The sequence below is a fragment of the Crocuta crocuta genome, unplaced genomic scaffold (genome assembly GCF_008692635.1).
Source record: "Crocuta crocuta isolate KB4526 unplaced genomic scaffold, BGI_CrCroc_1.0 scaffold3, whole genome shotgun sequence".
Taxonomy (NCBI): domain Eukaryota; kingdom Metazoa; phylum Chordata; class Mammalia; order Carnivora; family Hyaenidae; genus Crocuta; species Crocuta crocuta.
In genome coordinates this window covers 2,869,435-2,894,744 of record NW_027529934.1, presented here as the reverse complement: position 1 = coordinate 2,894,744, position 25,310 = coordinate 2,869,435, and the positions used below count along the sequence as shown (strand labels likewise).

Here is a 25,310-nt window from a genome sequence, read left to right as displayed (position 1 = left end):
GACAGAACAGAGTCAAGGATGACCCTGAGGGTTTGGGCGGCCTTGGGAACTGGGAGGGTAGAGCTGCCACTTTCCAAGATAAGGTGTGGGGGGTGGGGGGGAAGCTCAAGATCAGGCTTGTTTAGTTTGAGAACTGAGAGCATAGCTATCTAGGTAGATAGCAAACTGACGGTTGGCTATATGAGTTTGGATATTAAGAAGGAGTTTTAGGCTTAAGATATAAATCATTGCCTCATTGGCATATAGGTTGTATTTAAAGCCAAAGAATGGGTGCCTGGGTGTTTGAGTTGGTTAAGTGTCAGACTTTTGATTTGGGCTCAGGTCATGATTTCATGGTTCATGAGACAGAGGCTGCCGTTGGGCTCTGCACTGACATTGTGGAGCCCTTTGGGATTCTCTCTCTCTCTCTCTCTCTCTAATAAATGACCTTAAAGAAATAAAGCCACAGAAGGGATTAGATCATCAAGGACATGCAGATGGATAGGAAGGTGGAGAGGACCAAGGTCTCAATTCTTGGGCCCTGCCAACATTTGTGGGTGGGAGAACAGGCAAAGGAAACCAAAGAAGGGCTTAGCGTGTGCCAAGAGCTGGCTCAGCACTTTTACTGGCACTAACTCACTTAATCCTCACTCTATGAAGAACTGTCACCCATTTTACAGACTATGATACCCATTTTACAGATATGATACAGACTTCAATACCTTGCCCAAGGTCACAGATGGGTGGCTGAGCTACGATTCAAACCCAGGCCCCCTCTCAGAGTCTTCCTCCCCTAACCATCAGGCTACGTCTTCCCTCAGGGACTGCCCCAAGGTTTCATACATTTACTGATTCAACAGAATGAGCTTCTAGTATAGAGCGACCTGAACAGGATCCATCATAAACCCTCTGAATCTCAATTTATGCATTAGTAATATACCGGCCTGCCTCCTTGATAGAATTGTGTTGAAACTAAAAAGGAGAATGGATGTGAGGGTCTGTGTGAGCTGCAGTGCGCAGTATCTGTGTTGTACTGTGTCACAGAACTCTAGGTTACAAGAGGCCCTTTTAAACCCTTGAGTCCTCTTCCTGGTATCATCCCCTTCCTGGCGCATCATGTTCCTTAATAACATCTCTGGCATGGAGTGTGCTGCTTTCCTGCTTGTGCCTTGCACCCTTTCTCTCTCTACAGTTCTATTTGTAACTTCTTTGAGCAACAAGATACTCCCTGTAACTTCTACTGATCCAATTCAGCTTCCCCTTCCTGAGACTGCTGAGTCTAAGTTTATGATTTCAGAGCATGCTCCTGTGCCTTTGGATTTTTCCAGACATTCCTCTGATTGCCCTTCCCTACTTGAACCCAGATTCTTTTTTTCCAAATGAATCAGTCACCTGCAAGGAGAATACAGATTATTCTAAATGAAACAGAATGACTGTAGTAAGAGAGCTGGCTACACAGGGGATGGAAGAGGCTGAGAAGAAACCCTGAGGTGATCTGACGATTAGAAACAGCAGATTAACAACAATCTGGCCTTAGAAGGGAAGAGGTGGTGGTAGTAGGGTCTGGGGGCCTGGGTCACCTAGCTGAAGCTAGAACCACAAGAAGCCTTTGCATCAGTGGCTGGAACCATGGAAAGGAAGCTGCCAGGAGCAGCGAACAAGAGAAAGAAAAACTCTGGCTTCTCCCTTGCCCTGACCCCCTCCAATTTCCCAGCAGTACCTCCTCTTGACTAACTCTGCTGGAAACCCAGCCAAGGACGAGTCTCTGCCTTGTGTGAAATTGTGTTCACCTGTAAGCATCAGGTGACTGATTAAAGCCACCTTGGTTGGCAACTCCATCATTGGGATCTCTGCTTCCGCCATAACAGGGCATCCTCCCTGTGTGTCTGTCTCACATCGTCTTCCATCTTCTTGTAAGGACATGAGTCACAAGAAATGAGGGATCGCTCTTGCTTCGTATTTCCTCATCTTAACTAATACATCTGCAACAACCCATTTCCAGATGAAGCCCCGTTCTGAGGTACCAGGGGTTAGGACTTCAACGTATCCTTTTGAGGACACAATTCAACTCACAACAGGAATCCTTAGGATATAGATGGTAATTCAAAGCATGAGACTGGAGAGGAGTCCACTTCACTAGCCCCTAGGGAGTGAGTTGAAGGGAGATCAGAGACCTAGCGTGGGAATGCCATCCTGGAGAGTGGAGGGGATGAGGAGAAACCAGCAAAGGAGCCTGAGAAGGAGCAGCAAGTGAAGTGGGAGGCAAAGTGGGAGCAGGTGGGGACGTGGAAGCCAGGGGAGGAAAGTAGACAGGGAGGAGAGGATCAGCTGAGGCTGATGATGAAGCTGATAAATGAATAGACAAGCAAAAAGCAGAACCAGACCTATGCATACAGAGAGCAAACTGATGGTTGCTACAGGAGATGGACAAGATGGGGGAAGGTGAATGGGCGATAAAGTTCCAGAATGAATAAATCACGGGAATAAGGTACAGCATAGGGAATATAGTCAGTGACATTGTAATAGCATTTTATGGTGACAGAGGGTAGCTACATTTGTGGTGAGCATAGCATGACCTGTAAACTTTTAGAATCACTATGTTGTACAGCTAAAAAATAATGTAACATTGTGTTACAAATACACTAAGAAAAAAGCCTCACCAGAAAAATTTTTTTAAAAAAGATGAGGATGAGGGAATGGCCATCTTATTTGACAACTCTGAGGTCATTTGTGACCTTGACAAGCATATTTCAGTCGAGTGAGTGGATGAAAGCCCGATTCATGTGTGCTCATGAGAGAATGGGAGGAGAGGGCTTGGGGACTGCTAGCCCTGAAAATTCTATTTATGTGTTCATGGCTTTTCCAGTCTAGCAGAAGGATCCAGAAGCGCAAGGATCTTGGAGTATCCCATTTATTTCTGTATCCAGTGTCCAGCACTGTATTTGTTAAACCGTGTTAAATATTATATTAGTGTCTCCTTCAAATGTGAGAATCTGTAATTTTCCAGTTTGGTCGTAGCAACATAGAGTAGAGAGGAATGATAAGGCTGGACTAGATTTTTCTGGTTCCTTCCAGCTCTAAAATTCTATGATTGTATGACTTGTTCTATCAACCACCCTTGCATTAATACAGTTAGGAATTTAATAACTTGTTTCTTGCCATTTGCAAGCAATTGTTAAATGAAATGGCTGGAGTAAGTGTTCCATTCATAAATTGAACATCGTTGAGTACCTACAATGTGTCAAGGTGCTATATATATATCCTCCCATTTGAAGATGCAAGACCAGGGACCCCAGGATAGGGGAGGGTGGTCAGAAGAGGTGAGGGAGGCTTCCTCCCACTACTAACACTCTGGAGGTCCAGGGTACTTTGATGTGGTTGGTGCTACTGCGGTTGCCACTGAGGAGGGAAGAGGCCCTGAGTGGCTTGCGTGCAGGCGGTTGCAAATCTGCAGCTGTCCGGAACACAGAGCAGCATTCACCGAGGCATAAGCAACCTCTATTTGCCTCACCACCAATCAGCCCAGGGCGGCCACAGAGAATAGCAGTTCGGGCAGTAGGAGGAGGGGAAGATGTGGTCTTCGGATCCACCCTATTAGTGGGTAAACACCGTATTCTCCACCACCAGGAGGCTTCTGCCGTGGTGAACAGTGCCTTTGGTTTTTGCTGCATGATCTGTTTAGGCTCTCATTAAGGCACTGTGAGCAGGGCAGCGTTTCGGCCCGGCCCGTTGCATTCTAAGACAAAGGGAGGAGGTTTGTATTACAAGACCTGACGGAGGGGGGCAGACCTAGGACAAGAACCCAGAGATCCTGACTCCAAGTGTCTACCCTACCCTAGGAATAATGGAAAGCACTTGGATTCTGTAGTCTGATCCTGAATCAAATAATCTTTACTTCATTACTGCCGTCCCCAAATCCTGTCCGAAACAAGATACTTATTTTCTTAGCCGTAAAGCAGGAAGAAAAATGTCCTGCTTACAGGGTTCCTTGCAAGATCAACGGCATGATATGAGCGAAAGTGCTTTGTAATATACAAAGTGCTCTGCAGACATTTATTACCGGTTATAAATCACCAGACTGCCTCTTGAAGTTATAGATTAGGTTCCCTCACTCATCGGACTTAATTACCCCTTACTCCACTCCTTTTCTCCGTTCCTCCTCCTCCCACAAACAGAGGAAGTGAGACGTGAAGAGAGCACGTGCGTCTAATGCCTGGTGCGGGTAACTCGCAGGCTTCGCTGCTCCAGTGTTGCGGACGGGCGCCCCTCACCCAGGACTACAGTTCCCAGCAACCCTTCCGGAGCCCCAGAGGCGGGCGGGGGNTAAGTGGTTTTGCCTGGCAGAGCCGGCAGCTTCAGGCGCCGCAGCCGCGGTACTCGCCCCGCGGCTTCTCCCGCGCTGTGGTGGTGTCAGGTGTGGCTTAGCTCGGGTCAGTACAATGATCCGGCAGGAGCTCTCCACATCCTACCAGGAGGTACAAAGCAGTGGGGGCGGAAGTAAAGTTTCCTGTGNGTCCCCGCGTGCGGAGGAGCCGCGGAGCAGGAAGGAAGCCGGGCGCAGAGCCTCCTCCGGATGCTCCAGGCGCGGTATGCAGCCGGGGCCCCGGAGCCGTGACCCGTAACCAGCAGGTGAATGATTGAAACGGCGTCCGACCCAGGCAGCAGCGCGCCGGTCGCCCTTGACCTCGGCTGTTCTTTGCGAGTGGAGGCACGGCGCGCTCCTCTCGGCTGAAACAGATGCATGGGGGGCAGTTAGCCGCTCTGCAAGCGCAGGGCTTCGTGGCTCCTGGAGCTGTAAATGACCGGGATAATTACAGCTTGTTCGGTGGCCGCCTAACTTTGAAAAGGTGCTTTCGCCTACCTAGCTGCTTCTCGCTGCGCTCCGTTTGCCTTTCCACTCTCACCTTCTCCCACTACTTTAACTATCACTTTTCCAGCTCTTTGTCTTTTTCCTGTTTGTCTCGAGCTACAGGCTGCGGTTCCAGCTTTTCCTCAGGCCTCCTGAGCACTCCTGATTTACTGGAACTAGTGAGCTCTCCTTCTCCTCTCANCTGTGGTCTCCTCACTTCCAAGTTCAGTCAGTTACACATCTTTAGTCCTCAAGTTTGTGTTACTGTGTCTGCTCTGACCACCCGAGTGAGATGCTGTTACCATCTCTGCCTTTGTTGTCTCCCAGACTGTGCAGATTTGCTTTGAGGACCTGCCTTGATCCCAGAACATTCCTTTTTACCAGCACCTGTCCTTGATCTACCCAGAACAGTCCAAACTTCTTAGCAAGCTTCGGAAGCTCCGTGCGGCTCAGCATCCCTGTCTTCTCATCTCAGCCATCTGTGTTCTGACCTCACTGGAAACTCACTCTTTAAAATTTGTAAATGATACTGTGTGGATTATATAAATAATATAAAAGCAGGTGGCTTAACCCTACAGCGGAAGGGGAACCTGAGTTGGAGGCAGATGAGATTTGCCTAAGGCTTGCTGTTTTTTAGTGTCAGACCTGATCTGGAATCTGACTTTGGAACAACTTTCTTTCTTCCCCATCTCCTCTATTCCAGAGGAGCCAGATGGATTTTAACTGGTGCTGGGATTCTGTGGCCCCTAGATTCCTCGCCCTAGACTGTGAGGGAATCCAGAGGAATGAGTTGTGTCTTCTCTTGAAAGTTTTCAGGTTCATAGGGAGTAGAGCATAGTGCGTAAATACCATTTTGAAGTCGGAAAGCCTATGTTCCTGTCCTGCTCTGCTTCTGGCCATGTGTCAAGTCACTCCTCTGAGCCTTAGGTTTCTTCCTCTGCAAAGGAAGGTGCTGATAGTTCCTATTTCACAGGGTTGTGGGGGTTCAGTGAGTTGGTGTATGGAAAGTGCTTAGGTCAGTGCTTGGCAGGGAGGGGACCTCTCAGTGGATGATAGTTCTTGTTCACAGGACGTGGGCGGCTCCCGCTTCTAGGGAGCTTTGGGGTCCTGGTTTGTAGGGCCCTGTCCTTTGCCATCCATATGTCATCTGTAGTCTTGCCTTTCCTAGTATGGCTCTTGAAATGTTGATTAAAGTAAGGCAGTTACCCTGCTTGTTGGGGCAAGGCCAAAGGTAAAGTCACTTTCTATTTGAGGGTACCCCCAAGATGGAAGACACTGGAAGGATCTCTCCTTTTACCTTCTTCAGTGGCTCTTTTTGAAGTCCCTGTCTTTTGTGTTCTTCAGAAGGAGGCCTCCCAGAGGGTGACCTGCATGTCTCTTGCCTGGGTCGTTCTGGGAGTGGACCTAGCTCTGAGTGAGGTTTCTTTGCTGAAAGGAGATGTTGGATTTGGGGCTGGGGCTGCAGGTAGTCAGTAGGGAGCCGGGTTAGGAGCGTGTTGCTATCTGGGTTAGGTTGAGCCTGGATGAGGCTTGGATCAAAGAACTTTGGGCCTTCCCAGGACTAATGTCCTTCTTTCTCTGTGGCTCACGACAGCTCTGGGGATCTCTTGATCTGTGTCCTCACTACCTGTATCTCATGGTGTCTTCTCCAGCCACTCAGCCCTTTCCCACTTGTTGGTTTTCTTTTCTTTTGGGCTTGGAGGACTTTAAACTGAACATTTTACCTGATTCTAGTGGGCAGGGGTGGAGGCATGAAAAAGGAGATGGAGGTGCCTGGCTGGCTTAGTCTGTAGATCATGCGATTTTCAATTTCAGGGTTGTGAGTTGAAGCTCCTCCTTGGGGGTAGAGATCACTTGATAAAATTAGGGGCACCTGGGTGGCTCGGTTGGTGGGTTAAGTGTCCAACTTTGGCTCGGGTCATGATCTCATGGTTCATGGGTTTGAGCCCCATGTCGGGCTGTGCACTGACAGTGTGGAGTCTGTTTGGGATTCTCTCTCTCCCTCTCTGTCTCTGCCCCCCTCCCCCATTTAAAAACAGAGGAGAGGAGATGGAAGAATAGTAGATACATAAGAGTTTTGTTTTAACCCAGGTCTCTTGGAGATTAATTTTTAATGGAAGTGTTTTGAGACCTTAAGTATTGACACTGTGAGCCTAAGAAAATACTTAGGAAAGTGATCCCTTTCCCCTCCCTCCCAATTCAGTGTTAGGTCCTTTAAACTCTGGTCTTGATTTCCCTTGCCCTCTTCCTCAATGCTGTGAAGACTTGTTGGTTATTATTGCATCCTCTGCCTTCCCTTCTCAGTGGCTCGTTTTCCCCAGTTGACAGGTGAGAGCACTGATGAGGTGAGGTTGAAGTTGCCTGCTATCAGGCTGCTAATCAGTATATGTTCCTGGGATAGACCACCCTTCCCACAGGAGGCAGGAGCCCCTCTGCCCTGCGCCCCAGTGTCAGGTCTTTTCCTGCCATTTGCAGCCTGAGTGGGTGGACTTGAGCCAGTGTCCTGGAGAGCTCTGTCACCAACTTCACGGTTTCCTCCTCTCAGCAGAATCTTAGCTGTGTTTCCTCCTCCTCTGGGAAGCCGTTAAGATCATAGGTTTTGGAACTAGACCAACTTGGATTTGACTTCTGGCTCTATGGCCAAGGAAAGTGTTGTGGTTGAATTGTGTCCCTCCAAAAAGACGTGTGGGGAGTGTTAACCCCTAGTACCTCAGAAAGTGCCCTTATTTGGAAATAGGGTCATTGCAGATGTAATTAGTTAAGATGAGGTCATACTGGAGTAGGGTGGGCCCTAATCCAACATGGTGCCCTTATAAGAAGCTGATCTTGTGGAGACAACACAGAGACACGCTTTCCAGACTCCATGTGAAGATGGAGGCAGAGATTGGAAGTGAGATGCCTCTGTAGGCCAAGGAACACCAAGGCTTGGTGGCCATTACCAGAAGTTAGGAGAGGACCATGGAGAGGAGATTCTTCCTCACGGCCCTCAGAAGGAACCAACCTTGCCGGCACCTTGATTTCAGATTTCTAGTTTCCAGAACTGTGAAGGGATAAACTTCTGTTAATTCTTAAGCCACCCTGTTTGTGGTGCTTGGTTATGGCAGCCCTAGGAAAAGAACATACGGGAAGTTACTTGAGTTCTCCGAGCTTCAGTGTCCTTATCTGTAGAATTGGTATAACACACCCTCCATCATGTGATTATGTGTGTGTGAGAGAGAGAGAGAGAGAGAGAGTTGAGAGGAAGCTTCTGCTTTCTCATTCTAGTCCTCCTCAGCAAGGTTGATGTGGCTGACCGATTTGTCTCCCCCCTTTAGCTGAGTGAGGAGTTGGATCAGGTGGTTGAGAACTCGGAGCGGGTGGATGAGCAAGAAAAGGAGACAGACGGAGTGCAAGGTCCAGGAATCTTACCAGGTGAGTGGGTTCAGTGCTGGGGGCGGAAGGGCTGGAAAACGGTGCTATGCTGTAGCTGGAGGCCCCAGTCCGGGTGCCTCGCCCCCGGGGGACCTGCAGGAGAGGAGGAGCCCCTGTGCCCTGGTGCCAGGTCTCAGGTATTGCCCTAGTTCTAATGCTATACATATTTAACCAGCCTTGCGACAGAGGGTGTGTCCAGGCCAGGATCCGTTCTTTTCTGTACTCTGGTTTGAGCCAGTTCCTGCAGCCAGGCCACTGGATGTGATGGGTCTCTGCTCTTCTGTTTGTTTTTTCCTAGGAAGCAATTAGTAGTTGAGCCTCTAATATCTGGGTCACTTCCCAGGGCCCTCGAGGAGAATATCTTATAGGCCTCACCTCCTGGACATTAGGCCTCGCCAGTATCATCACCCAGCTGGGCAGGGTCCCATTAGTCAGGTGGCATCTTAGGGAGTCTTATAGTAACGTTAGATAATGTTGACCGCTTCTTCCTCCTGGATACTCTCTGTGCCCTTATATAAGGTAACTCTTTACTTCCCAGACTGCTCTTTACAGTCACCTTCCAGCGCTTGCTCGCACAAGCTCTCTCTCCCTCTCTTTCTTTCTCTCTCAGGAGGTGTCACCCAGGCCCTCTCCCTGCTTCTTGCTCAAACGTGACTGCCATGCTTACACCTCTAGTACAGAGGTTACCTATAAACTTCAGACTTCCATATCCTGTGTATCCAAATGCCCAGGCCATGGCTCTGGTTGGATGTCCCAAAGGTACCCTTAACCCCACACATCCGAAATGGACCTTGTGGTCTCCCCACTCCTGGCATGGCCCTCTTCCAGTGCTTCCTGTTTTGGCAGACGGAATGCATCACCCATCCAGTTGAACCGGCGAGTCATTTTTGCCCCCCCCCCCCCCTTTCTTCCCCTTTTTCTCTCAGCCACGCTGGCCTCCTTTTATTTGGGCCTCCCTCCCTTCCACTATCAGGTCTTTCTGTTGTTTTATTCCTCCGTTTGGAATTGTCTTCCCTCTATCATCAGGTTAATGCTTAATCGTTCCTCAGCTCACTCGTTTTCTACAAAGCCTCTGACCTCCTGGCTAGATCACCTGAACCCTCTAACCTGTCACTTGCAGCCCGCACACCTCTCCCCCGTAGCTCTCCTGGATGGGGCAGTGTATTTGTCTGCTTGGCATTTCATGAACATCTATCCTACCAGCATGTAAGCTCCGTGAAGGTGGAGACAAGTCTGTTTTGCTCACCACCTCAGCCCCGTCCGTGCGATAAAGACTTGTTGAATGAGTGAATGGAGCCTCAGCCTGACCCTGACCTCTTAGGTGGATCGATGGAGCTGGGATTGTGCTCCTCTCGATTCTTGTATTTATATGGGAGAGGAGTGACATAAGATATGCTGTGATTGTGCCTAATTCTTAGGGAAGACTTTGTAGAAGGAAGGAGCCTGGAAGAGGAGCTGTTTACTGACTGCTTCCTCCGGACTGAGCTCTGCATTCCTGTTGCCCCATGTAATTTCATGACAACCCTGTGAGGTGGTCATCCCGATTTCGATGGATGAGGACCTGAAGCCCGGGGAGGTTAAGGAAAGTGTGGAAAGATCACATGGCTGGTAAACAGACAGGCTCGAGCTCTGTCTGACCCCTAGGCTTTCTACTGCACCAGTGTTTTTCTTTTCTTTTCTTTTTTTTAATGTTGTATTTATTTCTGAGAGAAAGAGAGAGAGACAGTGTGAGCAGGGGAGGGTCAGAGAGAGAGGGAGATGCAGAATCTGAAGCAGGCTCCAGGCTCTGAGCTGGCAGTCAGCACAGAGCCCGATGCGGGGCTTGAACCCACGAACCGTGTGATCATGACCTGAGCCAAAATCGGACACTTAACTGACTGAGCCACCCAGGCTCCTCGCACCAATGGTTTTTAAAAAGTATTTTAAGCTTCCTTTTATTAAAGCTTATTGTGTACAAGGTAGTAGCATGGCTGCCCCCAGGCCGATTCTGGTCACTGCCCCTGAAGTCCTCAAGCCCCAGGGAGAAACACTATATTTATATTTATTTGCATTAACTCTGTATATAGGATTCTATTGCTTCTGTAACAAATTACCACAAACTTAGTGGCTTAAAACAACACAGATTTATTATCTTATAGTCTTGGAGGGCAGAAGTCCAAAATGGGTCTCACTGGGCTAAAGTTAAGGGTTCAGCAGGACTGAATTCCTTTCTGGAAGCTCTAGGGGAAAATCCATTTTAGTGCCTTCTCTAGCTTCTAGGGGCGCCCACATTCCTTGGCTCATGGCCCCTTTTCCATCTTCAAAGCCACCGGTGGCCGGTTGACTCCTATCTTATCATTCTGACATGGACTTCTGCCCCCTCTTCCATGTTTAAATGCAGTCGCAGGGCTCACATAGATAACCCAGGAAATTCACCTAACCCAAGGTCAGGTGAACGGCAGCTTTAATCCCACCTGCTGCCTTAATTTCTCTTTGCTCTGTAACTTGATATTCATAGGCTCATAGGTTCCGAGAATTGGGACTTGGACATCTTTGGCGGGCCACTGTTCTGCCTGCTGCACCGTGTACTGCCATTTGCCCCCAGTCTGAAGAGGATAGATGGAGACAGCTGGAAGGAGAGGAAAGACAGAGCTTCCTTTTGTGTTTCCTTTTATAGATAAGTGCCAGGCAGACTAGGAAGTGGCCATGATGACCTTTGGCCTTTGCCTCTCTTTTGCCTCAGATTCCTGGGGCCTTACAGCCTGAGGTCAGTCAGAGCAGGAGGCCAGACCTCAGGCAGAGCAAATTTGGGTAGTTCCGTGGACTGGCAAGAGACTTCGTGCTTTCAGGGGAACCCTTCTGGGTTCGTCTCGGTTGTAGACCATAGAAAAGACAGACTCAGAAGTCTCAGTAAGGAGTTGGCCCAAATTTGGTGCCCTGACACACAACTGGCAGAGCTCAATTTCTGCCTTTGAGTCCTGTAACCGTAACACAAATAACGGTAATGATGGCAGCAGCCACCGTTTATTGGGTGCAGCCACGTACTAGGCCTGCGTAGGACCTTCCATATATACCCACATATCGTCTTCACGGCCACTCCATGAGGGAGGTGGTTAGTCCTGGTTCCTAGATGAGGAACAGAGAGGTCAAGTAATGTGCTCAGAGTGTATGAGTGGCAGGGCTGGGATTTGAACCCAGGGCTGTCTCCCAGGGTGTTCCGACTCTGGCTCAGTTTCTAGGTGAGGTGCTTTCCTGCTCCAGAATGCTCCCCTTCCTCCACCAGGTCACTCATGGGCTCTGTCACCTGTTATGCAACGTGCTAAAACCACAAAGGGGGCAAGTGAGACGGCCTGCGTCCACTCGGGACATGTAGAGAGAGAAGACAGGATGCCCAAAGAACTCCCTCCTTCTCCAGAGCCTGCCCTAAACAACATACTGAGGGCCTTTTCTCCCTATTATGTGCTTTCCTAGCACTCAGTATTTTCCTTTATAGAATGTAGCACAGTCTAAAGGGCACATTTGTTGAATACAGTTCTTTAATCATTACTAACCCCTTGGGTCTGCCCCCGAGTCCTGTGAGGCAGTGCCAGAACTTTTTCTCCCGTCCCGCTTCATTAGAACCTGCTGCCTAGCGGAGCTCCTGGCCCACTGTGGGTGCTCAGTATTTATACACTTGGAGGGGGACACGGGGATTTGGAACAGGAGTGTATCTCATGTGAGCAACTGGGATGAATGATGGAGGGTCAAGGAAATGGTAGAGACAGGTGCTTCAGAAATGAATGAAAGGGAGCTGGTTAGTGAAGGGTGTGGGATTAACCTGAAGGAAGGGTGACTGGAAGGTGAAAGAGACGGGGCTGGCCAGGGAGGAGGGACGGGACGTACAACCATGTAGAGGTGGGGATAAAACAGGACCTGTCGGAAACAGTGGGTTAGCACGAGTGGTTGGGGTGGAGGGTTGGTGAGAGATGTAGGAGGAGATGAGGTAGAAAGGACAGATTGGGTCAAATCATGGAGGGCTTTGAGTGTCCGGGTTTAGCCATTAGGGAGAAGGGGGTATTTAATGGGATTGGAGCAGAGCAGTAAAGGGTGAAGCGGGCAGGGAGGAGCAGTGTGGCAGTGCCGTAGGGCTGGATTAGTGGAGAGAGGACCGTGCTGGGTCAGAGGCTGGCGGGGTGGGCTGCTTTGATGTGGGGGAGCGGGAAGAGGAGGAATGAAAGGAGACTCTGAGGTTTGAAGCCGGGTGAGTGGGAGAAGGTAGACGTACAGTCCAGGGGTGAGCAGCTGGAAGAGAAGGTGCTTCTCTGCCGCAGACATAAGCTTTGTAGACATAGTGTGTCTGTGCGGAGAGGCCCAGAGGCAGAGAGAGGTGTAGGGCTGCTGGAGAGAGGTGAGGACTGATGTAGTTAAAGTACCAGCTTTGAGAAAGCCTGGGCAGCCTGGAGAGTGAGCTGTGGGGACTGAGCCTCGGGGAATGGCCACATTCAGGGGCCAGAAGAGGAGGTGGAGCTGGAGGCGGGAGCCTGAGACAGGAGGACGGGACAAGGATGCTGAGCCCGCTGCTCTTGGGCGCAGAGGTTCAAGTTAGGCACCCACACATTCAGGATGATACTCCCAGTTGTGCTCTCTGAGATAAATAATTCCAGTCCATAATCTCAAAGCCTCAGTCTGTTTCCTTTCTATCAAGGGAATTACAACCACTTATTTTTTTTCTAAGGGAGAAATGAGACCAGACATGCTAACTGAATAAGCAGTTTATTATATCACTGTTGTAATAAAATTGAGGAAGACACTTAACTGACCAGTCATTACAGTCCGTTCTCCATGGAAACAACTGTATATTAATAGAACTTAAAAACATAAGCAACCAAAGAAAAGAATTAATTGGATCTCATCAAAATGAGAAACTTTTGTGCATTAAAGGATACTACCAAGAAAGTGAAGAGACAGCCCACAGGGTGAGAGACAGGATGTTCACATCCTGGATGTGAGGACTTGTATTTAGAATATGTGAAAGAACTTTTATAATCCAATGATAAAAGGGCAACCCAAGTAAGAATCTGAATAATGTTTCTGCAGCGCAGATGACTGATAAGCACCTAAAAAGCTGCTCAACATCATTATCATCAGGGAAATGCAAGTCTAAACCACAGTGAGAGTTGTATCATTGTGTAGCCTTCACACCTACAAGAATGGCTGTGGTCAATAAGATGTGTAGTTCTGGTGAGGTAGTAAAGAAATTAAGACCACCATAGATGGTTGGAGGGAACGTAAAATGGTGCAGCCACTGTGGGAAACAGTCTGACATTTCCTAAAAGTTCAAATATAGAGTTACATATGACCCAGCAAGTCCACTCCTACATATATACCCAAGAGAAATGAAAACTTATGTTGACACAAAACCTTTTACACAAATGTTCATAGCAGCACGATTCATAATAGCCAGAAAGCGGGAGCAACACAAAGGTCCATCAGTTGATGAGTGGATAAATAGAATGATATATTCACACAGTGAGGTATTATTTGGCAGCCGAAGGGAATGAAGAACTGTTGCATCTACATCATGGATGAATCTTGAAAATATCTTAGGTGAAAGAAGTCTGACACAAAAGCTTCTATGTTGTGGGATTCCATTTATGTGAACTGTCCAGAGTAGACAAATCCATCAAGACAGGAAGCCAATTAGCAGTAGCCAGGGACTAGGAGGAAGGAGTGACTCCTAGTGGGTATGGGGTTTCTTTTAGGTAATGAAAACGTCCTGTATTTAAATAGTGGTGATGGTTGTACACCTTGTGAGTATAGTAAAAACTAAATATGTTCACCTTTTTAAAGGGGTAAATCTTTGATATGCAAATTATATCTCAAAAACCCTACAAAGACAACAAACCCATCACATCACTAAAAGGTAGGGGGGAAAAAAGGATAGTTCATTCCTTCTTTGCATTCAGGATGCATTTTAGCCCCTTGTTGTTTGCAAGGTAGAGTTTTGGAGGGGTAGAGTAGGTGACCGGTTCCCCCTTCCTGTGAACAAAGGTCCCACTGGGTTTCCAGAAGTTGAATTGCTCATCACACATCCCTTTGATGGGCTGACTTATATTCCGGGGCAAGTCTGGGTTTTTGAAGCTGTGCTGTCATGGGTTTTGCAAAACTCGTAGATTACCTTTCATAAGAAAATCTTGTGCATTACTTCTTTCTACTATCCTGAGTTTGCATTCATATAAAGAATGTATACTTTTAAAACGCATTCATCCAGCTTGCCACAAAAAAGCCAGTGTTTGGGTTTTCTGACTGCAGAGTGCACAGGACATTTTGCCAAAATGTCCAGCACCTGTTTTTTTAATGGCAAAATGTAACAGTGTCTTGTTTCAGGATTGGAGTGCCACTTATAGCACGTGTGGATGATGAATAGTTTTACAGTTTTTATTTAACTTACATGCCAATTTATAGATCAAGAAAAGGCCAGTAAAGAAGTTCAGCTTCTGTGAGTGAAACAGAGGGGACCCCATGAGAGTAGTTTGTCCAAGTGCAGACAAATCCGGATGGTGCAGTTGTCACATGACCATTTTGTGCCTTAGGTTAGCTTTTTTAGAATTTCCAAGAAGCTGTAGAGTCAGAGACATTTCTGGGAACTTGCACTCCTGTGTAGTGTAAAAACTTTGTAAAGTATTTTGCCATGTATAGCAAGATACACCAGTTGGTTTACAGTTTTACAGGCCTGAAATGCACTGCTATTCTACAAATTGAAGGTAGCTAGTTAGTGCCACAAGACTTAGCTCATCTATTATTTGGGTCATTCAGTTATTTCACAGGCATGCAAACATTGCATGCCTACTTTGTGAAAGATACTGGATTCTGCCTCACCTCCATTTTATTTTTGGCATACTTTTTTTTCTAATTTATTATGATTAATAGATTGTAGTGCCATGGTCTTCATTTTTGCTGTCTTCATCATTGAAGGCTTTGTTTTTTGAAAGGTAGAGGGTTCATTCCGTTTCTCTAGTAGCGTTAATTCATTAAGCAGGTAATCTGTATGCATTTTGTGACATTCTCTTCTTTCTTTTAAATATCCTGTAAAATTGAAATGATCATTTCCTTTTCACATGAAGAAAGTGGGGCTTAGGAGCAGTAACTTGCCCTGGTTCTCAGAGTAGTCATTAGGAGAGCTGGAGCCCAAATTGCTCTGACTCTAAAGCTTAGGCTCTTAACCACTGGGCTGGATATCCAGACTTTCAGTTCAGAAAATAAATGAATAATGAACACCAAACTACTTCATCAAAATCCTCCTGGTGCTTTGGGCACAGAGTTAGGTGACCTTGTCCACAAAGCCTTTTACTTATCTGTGTCCTTCTCCCCACACCCATACTTCACCCCAACAAAGGAAATCTCACAATTGACATCCTCTCGTCCTCCTGACTTCTGTAGCACTTTAGCACAGACCATTAGTCCTCCTCTCTTGGTATCTCCCTGAAGCACCTAGCACAAAGTCTTGCACACAGAGTTGGTGCTTGATGCTTGTTTGTAGAAATATAGAATGAATGACATTTCTCTAACCTAAGACCATTTGATAGTTCTGTGCTGATCCTGCTTCTGTGGTTTTAAATGAAATAAAAGAAAATGAAATAATCATGAGCAAATACTTTTATATCTTTGGATTTAATGGTCATTTTTTTGTAAGGAGTGTATTGTTGAGTCTTTAATCCAGGTTGACAGTCTCTGCCTTTTAATTGGAATGTTTAGTCCATTTACATTTTTTTTACTGAAGAATAGTTAACCTAATTATAGATTAATATATTAGTTCCAGGTGTACAACATCCTGGTCCCACAGTGCTATGCATTATGCAGTACTCACCACAGTAAGTTGCCATTTGTCACCATACAAAGTTACTACAGAGTTATCGACTGTATTCTCTATACTCTACTTTTCATCCCCATAACTTACTTTATACCTGGACATTTTTATCTTATTTTTTTTTAAACTTAAAATGTGTTTATTGGGACGGTTTCCCACTCATTTTGATTCAGGTTGCTTTCAGTGCTGTTTCCATCTGAAGGAGCACCCCGCCCGTCTAAGCTTTGCCTTTCTTCCTTGTAGGTTGGCAAAGGAGAGCCAACACAGAAGTACTATTTGTGCATGGCTAAAGATGGTGCTGATTTTTCAGCACTGGGCATTTCACTGCTTCTTATGCTTCCAGGGAGGGATTGAGAAGGTCCTTTGCAAGGGGCATGTTCTTGTGGGGAGGTTGTCACTGCCAAAAAAGCTTGAAGTTTGTATCTCTTATTCCTTTCACCTATTTTGCCTGTCACCTCCACCCTTCTCCCCTCTGGCAACCTCTAATTTGTTGTGTTTTGTTTTTTAAATTCTAAATATAAATGAAGTCATATGGTATTTGTCTTTTTCTGTATGACTCATTTCACTTAGCATAATACCTTCTGGGTCCATCCATGTTGTTGTGAATAGCAAGATTTCATTTTTTTTTTTTTTTTAATGGTTGAGTTAGATTCCACATCTTTATCCATTCATCTATTGCGGGACACTTGGGTAGCTTCCGTATCTTGGCTATTGTAAATAGTGCTGCAGTAAACATAGGGGTGCATATATCTTTTTGAATCCGTGTTTTTGTTTTCTTTGGGTGAATACCCAGTAGTGGAATGGTATTTCTATTTTCAGTATTTTGAGGAATTTCCATACCATCTTCCGTAGTGGCTGCACCAACTTACTTTCCCATCAGCAGTTCATGAGAGCTCCCTTTTCTCCACATCCTTGCCAATGCTTATTTTTTGCGTTGTTAGTTTTTTTAGAGTTTATTTATTTTTGAGAGAGACAGCATGAGCACATGAGTGGGGGAGGGGCATAGAGAGGGAGAGAGAGAATCCCAAGCAAGCTCTGTGCTGTCAGCACAGAGTCCATGAAGTGTGAGATGGTGACCTGAGCCAAGACCAAGACTCAGCCGACTGAGTCACTCAGGTACCCCATTGTGTATTTGATACCAGCCATTCTTATTGGTATGAAGGAATATTGCATTGTGGTTTTGATTTACCTTTCCCTGATGGTTACTGATGTTGAGCATCTTTTATATGTGTCTATTGGCCATCTGGATATCTTCTTTAGAAAAATATTCAGATCCTCTGCCAATTTTTTTGATAAGATTTTTTGAGGGTGTTGTAGAAGTTCTTTATATATTTTGGATTTTAACCCCTTAGTGGATAGATCACTTGCAAATGTCTTCTCTCATTTAGTAGGTTGCCTTTTTGTTTCATTCATGGTTTCTTTTGCTTTACAAAGGCTTTTTAGTTTGATGAAATCCCGATAGTTTGTGTTTGCTTTTGTTTCCCTTGCATAAGGAGATAGATCCAGAAAAATGTTGCTAAAGCCAGTGTCCAAGAGATTACAGAGTATGTTTTCCTTTAGGGGTTTTATGGTTTCCAGTCTTACATTTAGGTCTTTATTCCATGCTGAGTATACTCTTGTGTATGATATAAGGTGTATGGTGTAAGAAAGTGGTCTGATTTTATGTTTTTTGCATGTAGCCATCTAGTTTTCTCAACACTATTAAACGAAGAATCTGTCTTTTCCCCATTGTGTATTCTTGCCTCCTTTGTCTTAGATTAATTGACCATAAGCAAGTATGGGTTTCTTTCTGGGCTATATCCTATTCCTACCTGTTCCTGTTCTTAGGCGTGGCAGTACCATACTGTTTTGAATACTATAGTTTTATAGTATAGCTTGAGGTCTCCAGCTTTGTCCTTTCTCAAAACTGCTCTGGCTGTTGGTGGTCTTTTTTGGTTCCTTACAGATTTTAGTATTATTTGTTCTAGTTCTGTGAAAAATACTGTTAGCATTTTGAAAGGGATTGCATTGGACCTGTAGATTGCTTTGGGTATATGAACATCTTAACAATATTCTTCCAATACATGAGTGGGGTATCTTTTTACTTTCTTTTGTCATCCTCAATTTCTTTTAACAGTGCCTTTCAGTTTTCAGAAGAAAAGTCTTTCACTTCCTTGGTTAAATTTATTCCTAGGTACTTTATTCATTTGATTCAGTCATAAATAGGATTGTTTTCTTTGTTTCACTTTCTGCTACTTTGTTATTACTGTATAAAAATGCAACACATTTCCATATATTAACTCTGTATCCAACAACTTAATTCATTTATTAGTTCTAATTGTTTTTAGTGGAGTCTTTAGGGTGTTTTTATATATAGTATCGTGTCATTTGCAAATAGTGACAGTTTTACTTCTTCCTTAACAATTTGGATGCTTTTTATTTCTTGTCTGATTGTTGTGTCTGGGACTTCCATATTGAATAAAAATGGCGTCTTGTTTTTGTTCCTTATCTTAGGGGAAAGGCTTTTCTGTTTTTCCGCCATTAATTTGACGTTAGTTGTAGATTTGTCTTATCTGACCTCTGTTACGTTGAGGTTTGAACACATACTAAAAGCACTGAATTTTTACTCCCCCTATTTTTATGTACATGATGTCATAGTTTACATCTCTCTATTTTGTGAATCCCTTCACTAATGTTTTAAATAAGCTTGATTTTACTACTTTTTTTTTTTAGAAAGAGAGAGAGTGAGCCTGTGTGCGCCAGCAGGGGAGGGGCAGAGAGAGGGAGAGACAGAATCCTGAGCAGACTCTGCGGTGTCAGCTCAGAGCCCAACGTGAAGTTCAAACTCACAAACTGATATCATGACCTGAGCCAAGATCAGGAGTCAGATGCTTAACCAACTGAGCCACCCAGGCACCCCCTACTTTTGGCTTTTAACCTATATACTAGCTTTATAAGTGATTGATCTACTACCTTTACTCTGTGTTTGCTTTCACCCATGAAATTTTTTCCTTTCATAATTTTCTTCTAGTTAATGTTCTTTTCTTTTTCTTCTTAAATAGGCCCTTTAATGGCCAGTTTAGTGGTGATGAACTCCTTTAACTTTTGTTTGTCTGGGAAACTCTCTCTTTCAATTCTGAATAGTAACCTTGCTGGGTGGAGTATTCTTGGTTGTATGTCTCAGCACTTCTAATATGCTGTGCCTCTCCCTTTTGGTCTGTAGTGTTTCTGCTAAAACATCAGCTGCTAGTCTAGTGGGCTTCCCCTTATTTGTAACTTTTTGCGTTTATCTTGTTGCTTTTAAGATTTTTGTTTTTAATTTTTGATATTTTAATTATTATGTCTTGGCCTGGACGTCCTCAAGTTCATCTTCTTTGGGGCTCTCTGGATATCTTTCTTTCCCCAGGGTAGAGAACATTTTAGCTATTATTTTTTCAAATAAATTTTCTGCCCCTTTTTCTCTCTTTTTCTAGGACCCCTATAATGCAAACGTTAGTACACTTGATGTTATCTCAGAAATCCCATAACCTACCCTCGATTTTTAAAATTCTTTTTTCTTTATGCTGTTCAGTAGCTACTTTCCATTATCCTGTCTTCCAGATCACTGATCTGTTCTGCATCTACTCATCTCCTGTTGATTTTTTTCTCCTGTATTTTTCATTTCAAGTTTGTTCTTTAACTCTGATTTTTCTTTTTTATACTTTCTGTCTCTTTGTTGAAGTTCTCACTGAGTTCATCCACTCTTCTCTCGCGGCTGGTGAGCATCTTTATGACTGTTATCAGATTATCTCTGTTTTGTTTAGTTCTTTTCCTGAATTTTTGTTCTTGTTGTTTTGTTTGGAGCATGTTTGTGTGTCTCCTCGTTTTGATTGACCTTCTGTGTTTGTTTCTATGAATGAGGTCAAACAGCCACCTCCCCCTGTTTTGAAAGAGTAGCCTCGTGTAGGAATGTTCCTGCATAGACTGTGTGTGGCTGGCAGCTTTGGCGGGCTGACTGGAGTGTTAGTGGGTGCCCGCTAGGGGTCCCCGGGTGTTCCCTGCAGGGAGCACCCTGGCAGGAAAAACGGAAGCTGGCACAGGTAAAGGTGGGATGGGGGTCTGGAGCCACCTTGGTGGGTCAGCCGGGACTTGGGTGGGTGGGGAGTAGGGGGGGGACACCTTGGGAATATGGCTAGAACTGGTGTGGACTAGGGTCCCAGAGCCCACTGAGGCAGTAGGCCAGCTAGAGCATCCAGCCTCTGTTCCCATCTGTGCTACCAGGGTGGAGGGCCGACGTAAACAGTGGGGCACACCAGCACCTCTGACCCCAGAGAGAATTCTAGCACTCTTCCACCATTTGTCAGACACTACAGAGTTAGTGAATGGGTTTCCTTCACCTTTAATCTAATTACCTTTTACTATAGCTTTTTTTTCTGTGTCTCAGGGCATGTGAATCTGCACAGGAGTCCCTCTGTGCGATCCCTTTCTACTACAGTCCACAGTGTCAGAGGTGGGGTGCCTGTTGCCACTGTGTTCCCATCTCTTTTGCCATTCTCTGTGTGGTCCCTCTATCTTTTGTTGTGCAGATGCTGTTTGATCAGCCATCAGTTCATCAGGAGATGCCCTCTGTGTAGGTGTAGAGTTGGTGTGATCATGGGAGGACGGGAGTTCAAGGTCTTCCTATATTGCCTTCTTGGACTCCCTCCTGATCTTTTCACATTTAGTGTCATTATTGATATGGTTGGATTTGGCTCTACCCTTTTGGTGTTTTCTGTTTGTCTCATGTATTTTTCGTTTCCCCATCTTTTCCTGCGAGTTATAAACCTTACGATATTGTTTGCTTTAGTCCTACATTTTAAAAATATATAAATCGCTTTTTATATTTACCCACCTGTTTAACATTTCAGTGATCTTTATTTCCTTCTTGTACATTTGAGGATTATCATCTAGTGTTATTTCCCTTTAACTTTCAGAATTTCCTCCTCATACAGTGCAGCGCAGATCTGTTGGTGATGCATTGGCTTTGTGTTTGAAAATACTTTATTTCACCTTCATTTTTGAAAGTTACTTTTGCTGGGATTTAATTCAGGGTTGGCAGAATTTTTTAATTTTAGCACTTTAAAGATACTCCGTTTTCTTTTGGTGTCTGTTACTTCTGATCAAAAGTTACATATCATTAGATATAAATCCTGTATGTAATATGCCTTTTTTTTTTTCCTGGCTGCTTTCAAAGTTATTTTTCTCTAATCTTTGCATTTGCAGTTTGACTAGGATTTGCCTAGCAGTGGGTTCTTATTTATTCTGCTTGGCATGTATGAGCTTCCAGGATCTGCAAATTGATGTTTTTTTCTCTAGTTTTGGGAAGTTTGGGCCATTATTTTTTCAAATATTCTTTGTGATCTATTGTCTCTCTTCAGTTACATATGGTTAGGCTGCTGGATATTGTCCCATGGTTATCTAGGTAGGCTCTGTTTTTTTTCTTCATTTTTCCCCAAACTGGTTAATTTCTGTTTATTTAACTTCAACCACACTGACTTTTTATTTACTTATTTTGCCTTCCTTTGCTATTAAGACAGTACAGTCAATTTTTCATTTCATTTACTTTTCTTTCCTGCTTTAGAGTTTCCATTTGGTTCTTTTTTATAGTTTCTGTTTCTCTGTTTCTCCTTAGTTTCTTTTTGTCTAATTCCTCTTTGTCCATTCCTGATCTATATATTTTCCTTTTGCTCCTCTAAGAGCTGTAAAGTTCCTGTCTGCTGATCACAACATCTGGGTCACCTTGACTTTGGTTTCTATAGACTGCTTTTTCTTTCAGGGTGGGAGTCACATTTTCTTGTTTCTTCAAATGTCTAGTGATTTTTGATTCAACACTAGACATTACAATGGTCCATTATAGAGGTTCTAGATTATGTTACAGTCCTCCTGAAGGATTTTTGTGTTAGCGGGTAGTTAATGTGATGAGAGTCAAGTTCTGAACTCGTAGGTCTCCTGAATTAGCAGCAGCTGAAATCTCCATTCAATTCTTTTAGTTTCCAGCTGCTGCTTTTTTTTCTTGCTCCCCCACTCCCTGCTCCCCATGCCCTGATGTCTCCAGGCAAGAATTTGAATATACTTTATATGCAGATTTTGGTGTTTGCCCTCCCCATCCCTTTCAGGGTTCTTTAACTTTGTGACTGCTTTGCCAGGCCTGAGCCCTGTCCACAGCTACCCTGAACCATACCTCATAGAGGTCAGTGAGTGCCCTCGGGCAAAACGTGCAAATTTATAAATGTAAGAAAGTGCAGTTTCTTCCCTTGAAAGGTCAACTCTCTTCTAGTTTCTGCCTGCTTTTCACCTTTCTCTAGTGCCTTCACATAATTTTTAAGTATTTTGTCCACGTTTTATAATTGTAGAAGGGCAGCGTGACAGCTATTTTGTCACTACTGGGAGTCAGAAGCCAGGCACATGCCCTTTTGGACTTGCATTCATATCCTCTGCAGCCGTGGGCTGAGCCACTGTGGAGGGAATAGGGCTTTTTCCTCAGGGAGCTACAGTTTCAGACGAGGAGTAGAGAGGGCATGGAGCACCATGGGAGGGTCTCAGGCAGCTTGGAGTGCCGTACCAAAGTACCCCAGGCGGAATTGCTTAAATAACAGATTCTTTTTTTCCCTCAGTTGTAGAGACTGGAGATCAAAGATCAAGGTGTTGGCAAATATGGTTTCTCTTGAGGCCCCTTGCCTTAGCTTGCACATGGCCATCTTCTCCCTGTGCCTTCATGTGGCCTTTTCTCTGTGTGTATATGTCCCTGGTATCTCCTCTTCTCTCTTATAAGGGCGTTAGTCTTGTTGGATCAGGACCCATTATTATGCCCTCATCTAACCTTGATTATCTCCTTAAATGCCCTGTCTTCAAGTACAGTCACACTGGAGATTAGGGCTTCAGTGTGAATTTGTCAGGGGGCAGGGTTCACATAACTTAGTCCATAGCAGAGCATAATCAAGGCTGGGTATGATTCACGAGCAGGCAGGAGAGACAGAGCTGTGCTGTAGGGAAGGAATTGGAACACCTTTAATCAGTCATTAAGTCATCCACCATATAAATGCGGAATGTCTCTCTATTCCTGGCACATAGTGAAGGGCTGATGGTTCAGTATGGACAGGACTGGCCCTGTCCCGGTCCTCCTGGAGCTCACAGCCGAGGGGGATAAAAAGACTGTAGACAGACTGTGATATTGCAGAGTGATGATAGAGTATGGATAGATAGGAAGGTCCCCAAATAAACCTATGGGTCAGGGAAAGCTTCCTTGAGGAAATACCTTTCTAAACTGAAACCTGAAGTATGAGTCAGGAATCAGCTATGGAAGAAGGGCACCCCAGGTCAAGCACAGGGATTGGCAAGTGTGAGGGGCCTTAGGGTTGAGGGGGGATCTGCATGCTGGAGAAACAGGTCATTTGGCACAGCTGGAGCTGGGGTCACTGGGGGAGCCAAGGGTAAGGGCGAAGGCCAGAAAAATAGGCTGCGGCCAGCTTCCTTGTTGAATCTTAACTTTGTCCCTCCAGATGGGAGATTCTTAACAGTGTCTCCTTCCTCTTGGGGTCCCCTTCCTGGCACAGTAAGCACATAGCGAATATCAACAGGGACCATGTGTTATGATTTAAGGGTGGAAGGCCGAGGTGGGGAGGTTGGCTGTGTGGGTGACCTCGCCTCCTAAGTCAAGCAGGTCAAGGGCCCAGAGGTTGCTGACCTCCCTGGCCTCCCCTGCGCCTGGGCTCCGGGTCACATGTGTGGTGTTGTTGTTCAGCCCTGGACAGCGAGTCTGCCTCTAGCAGCATCCGCTTCAGCAAGGCCTGCCTGAAGAACGTCTTCTCTGTCCTGCTCATCTTCATCTACCTGCTACTCATGGCGGTGGCCGTCTTCCTGGTCTACCAGACCATCACAGACTTCCGCGAGAAACTCAAGCACCCTGTCATGTCGGTGTCTTACAAGGAGGTGGATCGCTACGACGCCCCAGGTAGAGCCTGCCCCGGATGGGCATCGGGACCCGGGTCTGGGGCATTGGCTTGCAAGTGAGCCACCATTGTACTCCCACACCAGGCTGGGCACAGCCAGGGTGGAGAGCAAACACCCAGGGAGCTGCTGTCAGGACCCAGCGGAGTGTGTCCCGTGCTGGTGAGAGGGGTGCACAGAGCCTGGAGTGGTCAGTGTGTAACTGGGGTGGGCACGGAATGCTTTGCACAGAGATAGGATTTGAGCTGGGAAGGGGATTAGCAGGGGCAAGAGTGAGTGTAGGGAGGCAGAGCGCTCCCGGAGAGGATGAACATAGCCTGGCTGGAGCCAGAGGCCGTGATGAGGGGCAGTGGGGGTGAAGGGTGGCAGGGGAGGGGAAGTCATTCAGCAGTGGTGAGGGCCCTGCCTGGGGAGGGGGGTCACTGGCTTTCCTCCTCCAATGTGAGGCTGGGCCCTGAGGAGGCAGTTGTCTCTGCCGTAGAAGGTAGTGTCTCCTTCAGGGCAGCGGGGCCGGCTCTGGGCTTTGGAAGTGGGGGAGTGAACTGGGAGGTGTGAGCTCCGTGGGCACCTGCTGTGCCCATAGGATGCCGGCGTCACCCTCCGGATGGCCTGCTCACAGGGCACAGCCAGAGTCTCCGGCGCCTTCCACCTGGGCTTCTTGAAAGCCTGCTGCTCGCAGCTTTCCCCCCCATCTTTGCCTGTCTTGTGTTTGTCCCTCTTTGGGTGTCTGTTTTGGTCCCTTTCTCTGTGGGCTCTCCTTTCTATTGCTGATCTCTGGTCTCTCTGAGCTCTGCCTGCATCTGGTGCCACACCCTGCTCTCATGTTTTTCCTCTGTCAGGGGAGCCTCCGGTGAGGTGCTGTGGTTGGGGTGGGGGAGGGACCTTTGGGGTATGACTTGCACCCCTGGTCAGAGCAGGTGAGAGGCACGGTGACACGGGGAGACTCCCACAGCTGAGGGCTCTAGTGGATCTGCCCGTGGGTGGTGGCGCTGCCAGGCGCAGTCACGGAGGCCCCTGCGGGGTGTGCCGAGCAGGGCTGGGAAGTGGGTGGGTTTTGGTGCAGGCGCCAGGGAGGCTGCGCCCCGGGCCAGGAGAGGCGCTCTCTGAGGGCAGCAGCCGTGGCTCCCCACCCTCCCTAACCCTCTTCTTTTCCCTCCTCTGCCATCACCCAGGGAGTCTTCAACTTGGGTGGTTGGTGGGTGTGAAAAACTGTGTGACGTGACTGTAGGGATACGGTGGGGGACCGTGACTTCTGACACTCCCGTTTTCCTGCTTCCTCCCCCCCCCCCCCCCCGCCTCCTC

The 25,310-nt window shown here is 46.3% G+C and overlaps 1 protein-coding gene across 3 annotated transcripts in view; it reads left to right on the top strand.

The window, feature by feature from the left end:
- Nucleotides 1-4,309: 4,309 nt before the first annotated feature.
- Nucleotides 4,310-25,310, top strand: part of PACC1 (proton activated chloride channel 1) — a 33,232-nt gene continuing 12,231 nt past the window's right edge. For all 3 annotated transcript variants that reach the window (XM_077763186.1, XM_077763185.1, XM_077763187.1), the window contains exons 1-3: nucleotides 4,310-4,454; nucleotides 8,143-8,239; nucleotides 23,803-24,012. In XM_077763186.1, the coding sequence (XP_077619312.1) occupies nucleotides 4,419-4,454; nucleotides 8,143-8,239; nucleotides 23,803-24,012 (343 nt within the window). In that variant the 5' untranslated portion in view covers nucleotides 4,310-4,418. The remainder of the gene's footprint in view (nucleotides 4,455-8,142; nucleotides 8,240-23,802; nucleotides 24,013-25,310) is intronic.